Raw genomic sequence first — 14,851 nt, 5'->3', positions numbered from 1 at the left:
TATTAGGACTGTTGAAAAATCATGTATTGTGTATTATTATAGAAAAATTTTCGCGAATAATAAAAGTGAAAAACAACATCAGTGGAATCAATCAATTAACAGGGTATAAACATTCCCTAGACATATGAAAGCTACATTGAAAAGGTAACCCGTATTGGTTTAGCAGTTAGTGATCGATAATAGATTGACAGAACATCCTGTTACTTTTATATGGGGACTAATCTGCCTATTGTCCTCCTTAGGTTTAATACTCATAACACCTACCCTACTGTATATTTAATACCTATATGATTGTCTACATAAAACAATTGGGTTGCATACATGCTTATTATTATCTTTAAATATGCGTATCTAGATAAATCAGGAATTCTTAGGAAAAAGGTCTCGTGTTAAAAATATCAAGTTTTAAAAGGGTTGTTCTCATGAGAATTAAAATTGTGAAAATAGGGTGGATTAAAGAAAGAAAAAATGCACATTGGCTTATAAGCTTACTAGTGGGCACGGGCTTTTGAGGGTGGTACCATCCCCAAAAATACTTATAAACCTTTGAAGGACTTATGAGAAGCTACCCTGTAAAAGAACCGTATCGGTTAAGCGGTTAGCGAGATCCTTTAGTCCCTTTATATGAGATCAATAAGTAATTTTGAAAATATTTTAGTTTGCATTTTGTCTGTTGTATGCTTGTATTCACATGACAATGTTATGATTTCATAAAATTGAATTTATTTTTACCTGCCATCAAGTGACTTCCAAAGAACCAATAGAAAAGCAGGGCAGGGTCTTTGCCTTGTAGGGAAAGCTATTTTTAGCTATTGCTTCATCTATTTGCTTACTTCAATTAACACAATGCTTTTTCTTCTATTATATCCATAAAAGAAACAAAGAATAAAAAAATAACATAATAATTTCCCAACTTTATATCGTACTTTTCTTGGAAACCAAAAGAATACATCACATAAGACTTGATAAATACTGTCTCTTTTATAAATATTTATTTTCCCATTTATTTTGTTTTCCTTTTGTAAAATTTTAGCTTAGGAAAGGAAAGTATTTTGTTCATATATACAAGGATCACCTTATATACATTAACTTTCTACAGTAAATAGACAGAAATGAAAGCAAGTAATTTAATACAAATGCCTGTTGCCGATATTTACTAGTTAGGGAAAAATAGTGTCAGTTGTTTTTTCAAATACACCTTTCTTGTACATTATATATTGTAATGTGAAAATTCAAGTGTTTGTTTCATCAGATCATATTGCTTTCACCAGAAAATAACATTTTGAATATTAGTTTGTTGTGAATTTCATTAGTGAATTTATCTAATTGTTTGTAAAAGATTTACATAAGCATTGTCTTTTTTTGTCTTAACACCTGTTAGGTAACATCCCACAGACAACTAACCCTTTTATTACAGGAACTTCGTCTGGAAGTCCATGGTAATGAGTTGTGTTTATTTTGCGGGCCAATGCATTTCCCCTACTTATTGTGCTATTATTATCATGCACAAAACATAGCAGCAGTAGGTAACATAATGTTTCTAGTATGAAGCAGTGAAGTAAACAAGACTTAAACTGGGCATCAACCAGCACAGCAGCAAGCTGAAACTTTACCAATTAAGCTAAAGCTGCAGATTTGCTTTAATTTAATTAATCTAACTTTGAGTAAAATTTACAACAAAAAAGAGCATAACCTTTGTAATTGGCCAAAAAATCATTAAAATTCTACTTAGAAAGGATAAACAACCCATTAGTAACATGTACCTTGTCATATCTGTGCATGGAACTGAATAGTGCATGTTCATGGGCAAATCACAAAAACGTGTACTATTAATCTTGTGCATCTGACAAAACACCAGTAGGTACAAAATTAAGCATCAATATTTAGAACACAGTTTAAAGTGAATCAAAAATTAGTGAATGGTTTTATTTTACATATATTAAGGGCAAATATAGGTATTGCATGATTTAATGCATCATCTTCCTGTATATTAAAATACATATTATGAACTTTTTGACTTAAATTCCTACATCATAAACTCTTTTAATCACTAAATTGATTAATTTTGCTGAAAGGTACGTTCAGAGTGTGCAAATTCAAGTGCTTTTAGAATTAATCAATTTTTTAATAAAAACTTGTATCTTTTCATTTGTATAATCAAAACAAATCCAATAAAAACACGAATAGAAAAAATATTTCATGTCCCATCTAAAAAATGATAATTAATTAGACAAAATGTATATTTTGCATTGTTTTGCACAACAGAAAAACTTTTGCATAAGAACCTGTAAATAGTGCCGGGATATTATAAATATATGTGAATTTTATGACAGGAAAAAACTGTTGTCCATTTAGGTTACTAACATGGGCATCAATTGTTTATCAGTTCGTTAATCCAGTAGATAGGGATGAGGTAAAGTAGCCAGCTACAAGTTTAACTTTAATAGAGTAAATAAAAATTAGAGGTGTAGATCCAAGTAAGAATAAATACATTTATGCTAGCTATACTCAGAAACAAGCAATACTTGTTTTTGTTTTACCTCTTTGCAGATAAGTAACTAGGTAAATTGAGGGATCATGTTACTTGTCGATGCAGCGCTTATCACATGTTACTTGTAGATGCAGCAAACTCATACATGTTACTTGTAGATGCAGCAATATCCCCCCTCCATTCCATATAGAGATACTAATATAATTATAAATAGAAACAATTATAATTAATTCGTTAGCTAAACATTTATTAGTAATGGTTTTGAATATATGCAAAAATATTATTAAATAATTACACATGATATTGAATAGCAATCTGGTTGCACAAATTGTAAAATACATTATCATTATAGCGATCTCTCCACATGTATTCATCCAAATAACGTTGTAAGAAGGTTCTGTAACAACCTCTCATTGCTTTGATATGAGTCTTCTTGGTATTCCAGTAGGACTCAATGGCCTGTGTGTTGGTTAAAGCTTATTTTCAATAAAAAATATAACTAACATTGTCTGCCTATGTCCTTTTTTTTTATCTCTCTTTAACATGTTACTTGTAAGTGCAGCAAAGTTAAACATGTTACTTGTAAGTGCAGCGCTGCATCGACAAGTAACATGATCCAAATTGAGATATATGAATAATATGACAAAAACTTATAAATCATTCAAACTAATTATTTACTACTATCTTTTGTACTTTAAAAAAATTAAATTAGACAATCCTTTTAAAATGATATTAGTTGGAGATAACAATTAGTTTCCTAAGTTTCATTATGACAAAGCAATATTGGACAATATAAGTTTCTATCTTTCTGTGATTTTTATTAGAAATGACCCTAGAAATCAACTTGATATAAACCTGAATGGGCCAGACCCCCAATATATTTAAGAATGTGTTTGTTTGTATGTATGCCCCACTGCCCCGTCAGGCGAAGGAAACAATATATGATGTGCATTCATTGCAATGAGAATTTATTCTTTTTCATAAATCTTAAATTAGTTGTACACAGCTGTAACTTTTTATACCCCAGGTAAAGAGGGAACATTGGGCTATTTATTGCACTAGTCTCCAAAGTTTTATAAAACCTTTTCTTTTTTCTATTCTATTGAATATGATTGGTTGGTTCATTAAGTGTAGTGTCCAAATGTTTCAACCACTAATTGTAATCTACAAAAGGAGCAATTTTGTATATCATAATTTGGGATGTACATCAATTTATCGGCAATTATTCTATCCCTTTAGTTCCCTCTTATACCCTCTCTCTCTTCGAGATATCTAGATATAGAAATCATACTCAATCTTCTTTCATTTGCGTCAAATTTTTTTTTTAAGGATAAATTTAAATTTTGTTAGCTCTTAGGGGCAAAAAGTCAGGGATAACAAAACTGGTATTAGTTTTAATATTAGTAGAAAATTTTCTGTAATATGATGCTTTTTCAGTATGACTAAGAAAAGAACCGGTTTTTTTTCAACTTGGCAAATTTTATAGACCAGCAATTGTCGCAGTTTTGAATGAACACCAATAACGATGGAGAGACACAGTGTCGCAACTAGCTGGATCTAGTATATACCAGATCATACAAGATTAAACTGACTAGGAGAGGAGAAAACTAAACAGGGACAGGGCCTATTGACATGCTTGCCCAATCCGGATTAAGCCAGGGGCAACTAATTTTCTTACAATCAATAAAAATGTCTTAATTTGATTATTTGCTATTTATTGTAATATAAAACTATACATATATGTTTGGTGGTGTACTTGTAACTTATGCTTGAAATCAGTATTCAGAAATACACTTCATGCAACTATTCTTTTTAATATTAATTGAATTTTTGAAATAGTATTTTTTTAGTTGAAATTTGTGAAACACTTTGAAAATACTGGGTAGCTGTCATCCTGTTTCCATATTTATACAGTTTTAGTTCATACTTCATTTTTCAGGAAGAGAGGGGACATTATGCTGTTTATTACACTATTCCCCAAAGTTAAGAAACAACTTTAAAGATTTCATTGAATTTGATTGATTAAGTTGAGCTTCCAACCGTTTCAATACAAATTGTAATCTATAGAGGGGGTTAATTTGTGTAAAATCATTGGGGATGTATATCAATTTATTGGCCATTGTCTCATATCTTTGGATACCTTATTTTTCCTCTATACCAAAGTAGCTAAAAATATGTGTTGTTCTGTAAGATCTCGTTTACTTTTTTCTAATTGATAAAAAGTCAGATTTTAGGTTATTGTTTTGGGTATACCTAACAAAACTAACACCCCCTCATAAACCTTATTAATTGTGATTTGGTGACCTTATGTCCAAGCTAGATAAGAGTGGTAAAAAGCTTTAATTTTACTTTTTGCCCCTTTTGTAATATACAATATACATGCATCTATACTTTGAACTGATTTTGTATGTATTTTTGATATCTAAAAACATGTTTTTATCACAATTTAAGACAATTATTCTAAAACAATGACAATAATGTCTTTTAGATTAACAGATACCTCCTATACCCCATCTCCTCCCCTCCTAGTGGATGAACGAACTTACCAATGAGTGATATCCATGTTAGCAACCTAAACTGACGAAAAATTTTCCCCTGTCATAATATCCATGTATATTATATATCCATTATAATTATTGATTATGGCACAAGTTTTGTTTTTCTTTCTTTACTTATTTTTATCTTATCAATCGTCTAATCATTGTAGAGCTATTTAAAGTATGAAATATCCATGGCGGTTTGACTACTTTTAAACAGCCGTTTCGCTTCTTTTTTTATTTACAACTGTTTTTCACATATCTTTTGAGTTTTTGATTCCATTTTCTTTGACTCAGGAGCTCAGATAAGTTAACCGAATTGTAGGAGTATGAAACTGCTTGGCCAATAAACAGGCCAATTTAATAACCAAGCCAAATTAAGACCATGGGACAAAAATGAATATAGAATATACGTGGATATTATGACAGGGGATTTGACCTTAATTTAGGTTGCTGACATGGAACTCATTTATTGATCAGTTAATGCAGTAGGCGGGGATGGTATGAGGTAAAGGGGTATTGTTATTTTAGCCCGCTGCAAGAGACAACAGTCTACTTCTCAACGTAGGAAATAAGTGTAGGGACAGAAACGGCATTTATACCATAGACAATTTTTTTTTGGAATACAGATTACTGTTTTTTCTTCTCTTGGTTCAAAAAACATGTCAAAACCATAAGTACAAACGAATAATGAAATTATTTACACAATTATTTAAATCAGGATAAAAACTTATATAAATTTTGTACTACATTTCGACGCATTTCTATAAATTACGCGTAAAATTTTCAGATGCGAAATGTTGATAATAAAATGTTTGTTTGGAACGGATAAGGAACAAGAATAAGAAGGCAAAGTTTTATAATAATTGAGTAGTTATGTAAAGAGGAGGAAAGTCAAAATATTTTTGAGCACACTCAGGTTCATTGAGAATAAATGCAAAGAGGTGCACTACCTGTCAACACTTAGTTTTTAATCTTGGAGTAGTGATGTAAAGAGGAGGAAAGGCAAAACATTTTTGAGCACCCTCAGGTTCATTGAGAATATACATAAAGAGGCACACTAGAGAAGAAACGTAATACCCAAAGCCTTTTTGAACTTTGGAAAAAAATATAATTATTAAGAGAACAAATAGTTGAAAGGGGTCAACAAGAGTTTTATGCAAACGCAAAGACTTTTAGTAAAGCAGAGAACTTTTTAAAAGCATGATGAAGAACAATGAAGAAGTGCAAGTAAAATTATTGGTGTAAATAAGAATAGTGATTGTGTGGTATCCGCCGAGGATAAATGGCAGACACCGGAGTTCAATTAGATTACGGCAGTGTGACAGACGTGGACACCTTACTATAGAGAAGCTACGCTTCTCTAGCTTTCACTAGATAATGATCAACATCTATTTTCAGTTGTCACTTTATTGAAGGGTTAAGAGATACTGAAGCTATATACAACAAACAATAATTACCTGGATAGGAATAAATAATCATAACATAAAAGCATAAATAATACATATACAATGGTCAGTTTGGGCAATAATGATTCCCCCATCCCTGGAAAGGGTGGGGGAGAATTAAGAATACAGTTAACCATAATAAACATGACAGATTCAATCATTAATTCTAAGCGTAGGGAGGGGGTCACTAGACCCCTTCCCCAGGACTCGGGGGAGGGCCATTGACCCTCCACCGAACCCCAGATCAGGGGTGCCATAGACATGGCCCACGGTTGCCGAATACCACAACTCTCCCCTCGGAAGGCTGGGAGGTGGTTTCCCTACCAGACTTCCGACAGTGGTTGAGGCCTTCGGCCCGCTCCTTAGGGCTAAAATATATACAAACGATAATGATTCAATGGAATCCTAGTGGTGAGTATCTTCTTAGGGTTGATGGGCTCCCAATGTGTGATAGAAGGCAGAGGCTGACTTGGGTTGGATCCGTTGGTCAGCGCCGGCAGGTATCAGGTTTGCTGGTGGCACAGTTGTTGCTGGAACGGTCAGCAGTGGGGCCTGCTGGTTGTTGTTGGCAGCGGCTGGGGCACTGGCTGCCAGGTTGATTGTCTGCGCAGCGGCCTGTCCTCCTGAGGGGCCGCGGGGTCTGCCAGAGGGCGGTCCTGGCCTACCTGGGCGGTCATGCCCGCTGTCAGTTGATTTCATAGACACCATTTCCTCGGCTGCTTCCCTGCCGATGGGAATGGCATCCCAGTCCACTGAAAAGTCCCGGGACTTGGCATGGTTGAGCCTGGCTCTAGCCAGCGCTTTCCTATATAAAGCTGGATGGTACAGGAACACTTGTGATATCGCATTCAGGGCTGCCCGGACTCCTCCCTGTGCTGCTGCCAGAGAAATGATGGTTAGGTCCCCCAGCAGTTTGAGGATCAACAACAGCAAGCACAGTATGGCTGCGCCATCTCCCCACTCGTGGATGGCTTGTCTAAATCCTGCCCAGACATCCAGGGCTGCCTCTCCTTCCTCCGCCAGTCGGTCAATGTTGTAGGACACTATCCCATGGTCTCCTGTGGCCGAACAGCTGCCTTGCTGAACGCAGGAGCCAGAGGATAGGCCGGTCAGCATGGCACTCTTGTATGCTGGGAACGCCAGCAGTTGTTGCCAGTCGTTCAACTCAGCCTGCGAATACAAACCACCTGAACTGAAGTCATCTAAGGGTTCTGTCAACAACTGCTTAGGCGTATCCAGCGGGGGTGGCCTCTTCTTGGGAGCAGGGGTTAACTCTATCCAGCCTTCCTCCGCGTGCACAGTCAGGGGGTAGGTGGAGGAGCAGGGAATCTTGGTGGCGTGCTCACTGTATACCCGTGTCACAGCGTCTACAAAACCTGTGGGCTCTACTGGCACTTTGTCCCAACACTCCTTGTGTTCGCGGACAACATACTTGTGCCTTTGGCAGGTCAGCTGCAGCAGGATGTCTCCCCTCAGTACCGAGAACGTGCTCCCCTGGACACGCACCGGGTGGGCCGGATCTAGTTGCTGGAGCTTCCAGCAGTTGGCCGCTACTTCTTCTGCTGCAGTGCTTTTCATGCGCGTTTCCAGGGTAAACCCAATATAACCTGCATGGATCTGTGCTTGAAGGGGAACGTCAACATCCCTGGCCGACACTCTGGGCAGCGCAGCCGCGGCTGGGTCAGCTGCCACGAACAACGCTGGATGGTTGGTGGCATGGGCCTCGAAGTCGCAGTTCACAATCGAGGTGGGGTTGGTCATGTTGATGAAAAACTGGGCCTGATGGTCAACCAGATATGCATCCATCACCAGGCTGGGCTGGAGGCTGCGGATCAGCCTCAAAGGGCAATCTCTTCCCAGGTGGTCCCACACGTAGGTTGCTTCCCCAGTGATGCAGGACAGCTCAGAATGGGGACACTCTAGGGTCAGGTGGTCAGACTGGGACTCCACCCGTCCATCCTCCACCACGTAGGTCTCCTCCTTGACCAGCAGCCGCCGCTCCTGGAGCACTAATTCGTTGCGGTATAGCTGGCCCTCAAAGTGGACGTCCTCCCCCTCGCAACCCACCCCCTCGGGGCTGTTGACGAGGGCGCCCACCATGTCGATGGTGAAGAACAGGGGGTGGTTCAGCTGGAACGTCAGTGGCTGGGTCTTGCCTGGCAACGTGTAGACTCGGTTCCTGGCCAGGTCTCGGCACGCTTCTGGGTCTATCTTGGTTGGCCTCATGAGGGTGGGGACCGAGGTCACCTTGAGGTGACCCCATACCCCACACCTGAATGTCCACTGGGACACGGTGAGCTGACAGCTGAACCCAGTGGTTTCCCTCACCTTGACTTGCTGCAGGACGTGTACTTCATGGCCCAGGGGCACCTCCTGGTGTAGGGGCTCCGTGTCACACATCTTTTCTTTATTGTAAGACGTGACATGGGTGGGGTTGGCACAGTCCCACCCCACCAGGACGTAGCTGGTTGTAGGCCACACGGCTGCCAGCAGGAGGCCCCACAGGACCATCCACCAATGGGAGAGGCTTCCAGGTAACCATCTTCCTCGTACACGCGGCTGGGGATCTTCAGCTCTGGTCACGGCTACTTCTTGGGGCTGGACACGGCTGGGCTGCTCCTGGCTAGATACAAATTTCCATTGAGCGTTATCTGTATGCGGCCGAGGCACCCCGATACCCTCCCCAATGACAGACTGGCAAGCGACTGGCACTTGCCTGGGTGTCGGCTCCCCTAGCCCTAAGTGCTCCCTTCCCTTGTCCAAGGCATGCCCAGTGGCATGGGGCTGAAGTGCATGTGGCACAGGCTCGCCCTTACTCACTGCCCTCCCCTGCCCTAGGAACTCAGGTGCATGTGGCACAGGCAAGTCCTTATTTTCCCAAATTTCAATCTCCCCAGCCTCAGGTGCAGGGGGCACAGGCAAGGCTGGGTGTTTACAATATTTTGGATACAACACATTTAACAAATTCAACTTATCCTGATGTTGAGCAGCTGGGTTCCCTTGGCTGGCAGGGGGCTCTGGATGGCATGTAGCTGGACTCTCCCTGCAGGCTGGTGGCGCTGGTTGGCATGTAGCTGGGCTCTCCCTGCAGGCTGGTGGCGCTGGCTGACTGGGGGTAACGGGTGTCACCCCTTCCTCTGGGACCGCTGGCTCGTTCCAGGACTCAGGTCTCTCGGTGGCGGCGACGGTTGTCGCCCCAGACATCAGGTTGGAGGCTGGCTCGTTCCAGGATCCAGGTATCTCGGTGGCGGCGACGGTTGTCGCCCCAGGCACCAGGTGGGAGGCGCTGGATAGCACCCCCCCATCATCCCAGGTGGCGACGCCGGGTGGCGTCCCATACATCGATGCAGAGGTGCTGGCTAGCACCTCCTGCCTCTCTCGTTCAGCGGCTGCCAGGGCCTCCCCATACACCGTCTCAGGGACGCTGGGCAGCGCCCCTCCACTCTTGCTGGGTAGGCTCAGTCGGGCAGGTTCCATCATGTTGAGGCTAAAAGGCTGGGGCCTCAGCACCTCTGGCTCGGCTATGTTGTTGGGCTGTATCAGCTCTGGCCCCAGATGGTTAAGACTGAAGCCTAGGCCAACCCGGTTGGGTTCAGCCGCGCCGCCCAGTACGTTGATCCTAGCTGGGACAGTCCCAAACTGCGGCATCCCATCGGCTCGGTCCGCAGCTCTGGGGGCGGCTGCTTGCTGTGGTGGTGCTGGGGGCGCGCTCCCTTCCATATGGGCCACTCTGCTGGGCTTCCCTGGAGGGGCACCCTTGTTGGCGGTGCGCCTGCGGCTGGCTACCTGGGCCCAGTCGGCTCTACAATCGGCCGCCGTGTGACCGTCATAGTGGCAACGCTCACACTTGGCAGAACGGTCACGGCGTGGCTGGGTGCGTCTCTCCTCTAGGCTAACTTCCACAGGCGTTGGGCAGTCTCGAGCTCGGTGGCCTCTCCCCTGGCAGCGGTAGCAGCGGCCTGGAACCTTGTCATCTGGAGCGACCTTCCCCATCTGGTGGAGACCCGGAGCCAAGGAGCCAATCTCCATTGGCTCCGACTCGTCATATTGGGGCAACTGGATGCAGGCAGATCCAGTCAGCCCGTCGGTCGAGTCCACTAAGCACACACCCTCCTTCAGCTGCTTAGTAACCATGGTCACGGTGAACATGGCCTTACGAGTGTACTCAGGTACACTCGTAATTTCATGGTTCATCATGAGGCGTTTTACGTTGGCGTTACGAATTCCACGATTTAATTCGTCCACCAACAACTCAAGATCCTCATGGTTGTAGGCGTCCCTATACAAGGCGCACTTAGTTGATATGTACGCTTGTATAGGTTCTGTCGAGTGTTGCTTGTAATCCCTAAACGCTTGTTTAAGCGTTTGGGATTCAAAAGCAGGGCGAAATAGCAACTCACACTCGGTCTTGACCTGTTCGTAGGTCAAGGCTTGGCCTGCCTCGCCAAACAGATGGGACGCCATTTCCGCCGCTTGCCCTACCAGTGACAGTAGTAGGGCGTTGCGGCGGTTGAGGGAATCATGAGGTGGTACGCGGTAAGCCGCCCATGACATCTCAAGTCTGCGGATATGTGCCGACCAGGATTGTTTGGGCGGCCCTCTAAACTCCGGCAGATTGCTCAGCATCAGCTTGCGGTACTCGGCTGGGGCCGGCTGAGGGTCATCCTGGAGCCATCCTGGGGCTTGGTCACCTCCTGGGGCTTGATGCTGGTTCATTGGGTCAACGGTGAAACGGCGGGCACAAAGTTATACAGTACTAAAATTGAATGGTTTGTCACTTGAGGCTTCCTAGCCTAACAGCCAACACTGTTTGTATCACTAGGTTGGGCGTTTAGTTACAAAGATATAACTTAGCTGTACTTATCACTAGTTAGGTGTTGAGGTTGTAGGGTAGGCTGGTAGAGGTAGATAGATGTTGAGGGTCTGAACTGCTGTCAGGAACTGATTGGGTTTTCCCTTATCACACTAGAGCTAGAAGGAAAGAAACTTGCAATTCTTTATTTGCTAAAAATACCCCTGTTAAATGCTATGGAGTAGCTCCGCTCTGGTGTGAGTGTGTGTGGGTGTGTGTGTGCGTGGAATCTCCTGTCCTTGTAACGCGCGTTCGCGCCGTCAAATCCGCGCACACGGGGAAAACGCGCTCTCACCCCTCAACTCGCTCTCTCATTGGTCCGCTTCGTCCGTTGGATTTATGATATTTTCCGCACTCCGTTGCGCTACCCGTGAATGGCGCTCTGTGTATCCGATCGCTAGCTCCACACTACAGACGGACTTAGTCTAGTGTGGGTAGGAAGGGGGAAGCGCGTGAGGGGACGGGGGTAACTCCGTCCGTTCCCCCTGTGAGGGAGGGGGGGTAACTGTGTGCTGGTGTAATAGGGCCTTTTCTTCTTAATCTTAGGCTTATCTATTATATCACCCTGATTGTATTTGCCTTCAATGGAGAGGGGCCCCTCCCCTTCCCTTGGAATAAGGGGTGTATTGTTGTTGTGCTGTGGGCTTGAGATTGTTTTGATTATATTACATCTAGCTTCTATTTTTGTCCTTATCACAATTGCATAACAGATTTGTTTACCAACTCTGTTCTATTTTTAGCTGTTATCACAATACACAGTAATCCAGCCTGTTCTATTCTTAGATTTATCACAACACAACAATTTGTTTGCCAAGCTTTGCTCATAAATCTATTGTTTGGCCATCACACTAGGGTGGTAATCCCTGCAAATGTGATATAATATCTGTTTTCTAGATGGGTGGCTGCGTTGTAGCTTCTCAGGATACTCGGGGTTGACGTAGTTTTTCTCTGTTCTGGTGCACTACACTCGTATGTTAGCTCGCAGCTTGCAGCTATGTGGCATGTTTCAGCCTATCGGCGGCAGGGAATGTCCCGTCCTGCTAGCGCCGCTGATCCAAATCCGGCTGATGGCGGCAGGGAATGTCCCGTCCTGCTAGCGCCACTGGTTCGGATCCTGCTATTTCTTGCAGTAAAGTTGGCCTATTTTCAGCCGTTTACACTTATTTGGCTTGTTTCAGCTGGTCCGCAGGCCTGTTTCAGCCCTTTTGGCGCTCAATTCTCCGTTAGATATCAGCGCTGCTCGCGGTTATTCGTCAGATTTCGCTGTCTCGCTTCCACAACTGCCGGATGCAGAGATAAACTTTGCTGTCCAGGGTGGGTAATTCAGGTTGCTTGCGTCAGTTTTGCCAGATTCACTGCTGGGAGTACCTTAGCCTCAGATGCGCGTCTGCTCTACACTTGTGGTTCGCCGTAATCTCACACAGCTGTCACCAAAGTTGTGGTATCCGCCGAGGATAAATGGCAGACACCGGAGTTCAATTAGATTACGGCAGTGTGACAGACGTGGACACCTTACTATAGAGAAGCTACGCTTCTCTAGCTTTCACTAGATAATGATCAACATCTATTTTCAGTTGTCACTTTATTGAAGGGTTAAGAGATACTGAAGCTATATACAACAAACAATAATTACCTGGATAGGAATAAATAATCATAACATAAAAGCATAAATAATACATATACAATGGTCAGTTTGGGCAATAATGATTCCCCCATCCCTGGAAAGGGTGGGGGAGAATTAAGAATACAGTTAACCATAATAAACATGACAGATTCAATCATTAATTCTAAGCGTAGGGAGGGGGTCACTAGACCCCTTCCCCAGGACTCGGGGGAGGGCCATTGACCCTCCACCGAACCCCAGATCAGGGGTGCCATAGACATGGCCCACAGTTGCCGAATACCACAATTGAATAACACTTAAAATCGTAAACAATCAATATTTTTTTTGTTAACACAAAACTATAACAGAAAGCAAAATACAATTTAGTGAAGAAATGCCAAAATTATTACTTAAGGCAAGAACAAACAAATTATATCTAACCTAAAACCAAATAAAAAGTATGAATGTATTATGGTTAAGTATATTTTTAATGAACTTCACCACTTCAATTTCCAATTATTAATCTTTAACCTTTTGTGTTTTTATTATCTTAGCTAAGTGTTTTTTAATACATAAGAATCTTGGAACATGAATTGTGATTTCTACATTGTTTTATTTTTGAACAATTGTGTTAATGAATTATCAAGTAACTTTAAGTATAAAAAACTTTCCCTGAAGTTTGTTCAATTTTATGAGACTTTATTAAGTACTAGCAGCTATGGCTATATATTCAAAGGGGTAGACTAATTTGTTAAATAGCCTAAAACCATCCCAAGGATTAAATTTAAAAATTAAAAAAGCCTAAAAGGCTAACACTATAACAGACCCCATGTGAAGTTCCCTAAAAAGAAGACTTAATCAGTTAGTGGCTATTGAAATCTTAAACTTAAGACAAATAACCTTTTAACTATATATAATAGGATTTTGAAGTAAGGTTAACTTAAGGATAAAATCAAACATGGGTAGAAATTGTTGGTATTCTTTTATTGTACCTTTTAGTCCCAAAATAATCTTTTTAATCAATATATTTTGTCTGTACTGAGAGATATAGATTAATTTTGAAACAATATGGTTTTACTTTTTGATCATCCTTGGAAGGTTATAACTATTTAGAGGTAGGGTGCTACCACCCTCAAAGAAAAGTTGACTTTAAATAAAAAAGACCCCCTGGAGAAACAAAATTGTCTGAAAAATGAAGCAGGGGTAAAACAATTTAAAATTTGAAAATAAACATGTACTAGGAGGACTTATCCTCTTATCATATTTACTCCATGATAAGCTCACCAAAGAGCGCAATATCTTCTATCTGCCTATAATATCGGGACTTGCTGCGTTTGTGCGTTTGTTCGTCCGTTTGTCCGTCCGTGACAGTCAACTTTTCTTGGAGTCCTATCAGAATCCCATCAGTTTTGAACATTATACAGTTAACACAACAGTTTTAAAATATTTATATTTAATTAAATTAATTTGTTTGATTATTAAGAGAAAATAAATTGGTTATAAATGACAGTTTTAAGCAAGATTGTGGGTCCCAGGCTGACACAGGCCCTGCGGCCTACAAAGGTAAGGGGAAATCCAGAGCTCAGTAGCTGCGCCTCAGAAGCCTTTAAGCACCGTGCCCTGGGTTAAGCTATAGGGTGGTGATGCTAATTTAATATTATTTTCTACTGCTAGGGATTTAGGTGTTAAAGTTTTTTTTTGTAATGAGATATACATTTGATATCCTTATATTAAAGAAAAAGGTTGCTTTTGATTCTGTCTCTTTGTTTGTATTGAAATCTCTCTAAACCGATATGATTTTCCTTTAGAAAATATTTTGGATCTACTGCAGTTCACGGTAAAATATTGCTGGTAACGAATATTGCTAAAAATCTATAAATTTTAAAGGCTGCTAGCAGCCATACGGCTGAACGTACAAAT

General features: G+C 41.6%; 1 protein-coding gene across 1 annotated transcript in view; it reads left to right on the top strand.

Moving 5' to 3' along the window:
* Positions 1–14,289: 14,289 nt before the first annotated feature.
* The window catches only part of Sardh (Sarcosine dehydrogenase), a 36,691-nt gene continuing 36,129 nt past the window's right edge, over positions 14,290–14,851 (top strand). The window contains exon 1 of the mRNA XM_080177162.1: positions 14,290–14,494. Coding sequence (XP_080033288.1) covers positions 14,435–14,494 — 60 coding nt within the window. The 5' untranslated portion in view covers positions 14,290–14,434. The remainder of the gene's footprint in view (positions 14,495–14,851) is intronic.

The sequence above is a fragment of the Acartia tonsa genome, chromosome 11, assembly GCF_053477335.1.
Source record: "Acartia tonsa isolate MP-2025a chromosome 11, ASM5347733v1, whole genome shotgun sequence".
NCBI classification, from domain to species: Eukaryota; Metazoa; Arthropoda; class Copepoda; order Calanoida; family Acartiidae; genus Acartia; species Acartia tonsa.
The sequence above is the reverse complement of the archived record's forward strand: the minus strand, read 5'-3'. Positions and strand labels throughout refer to the sequence as shown.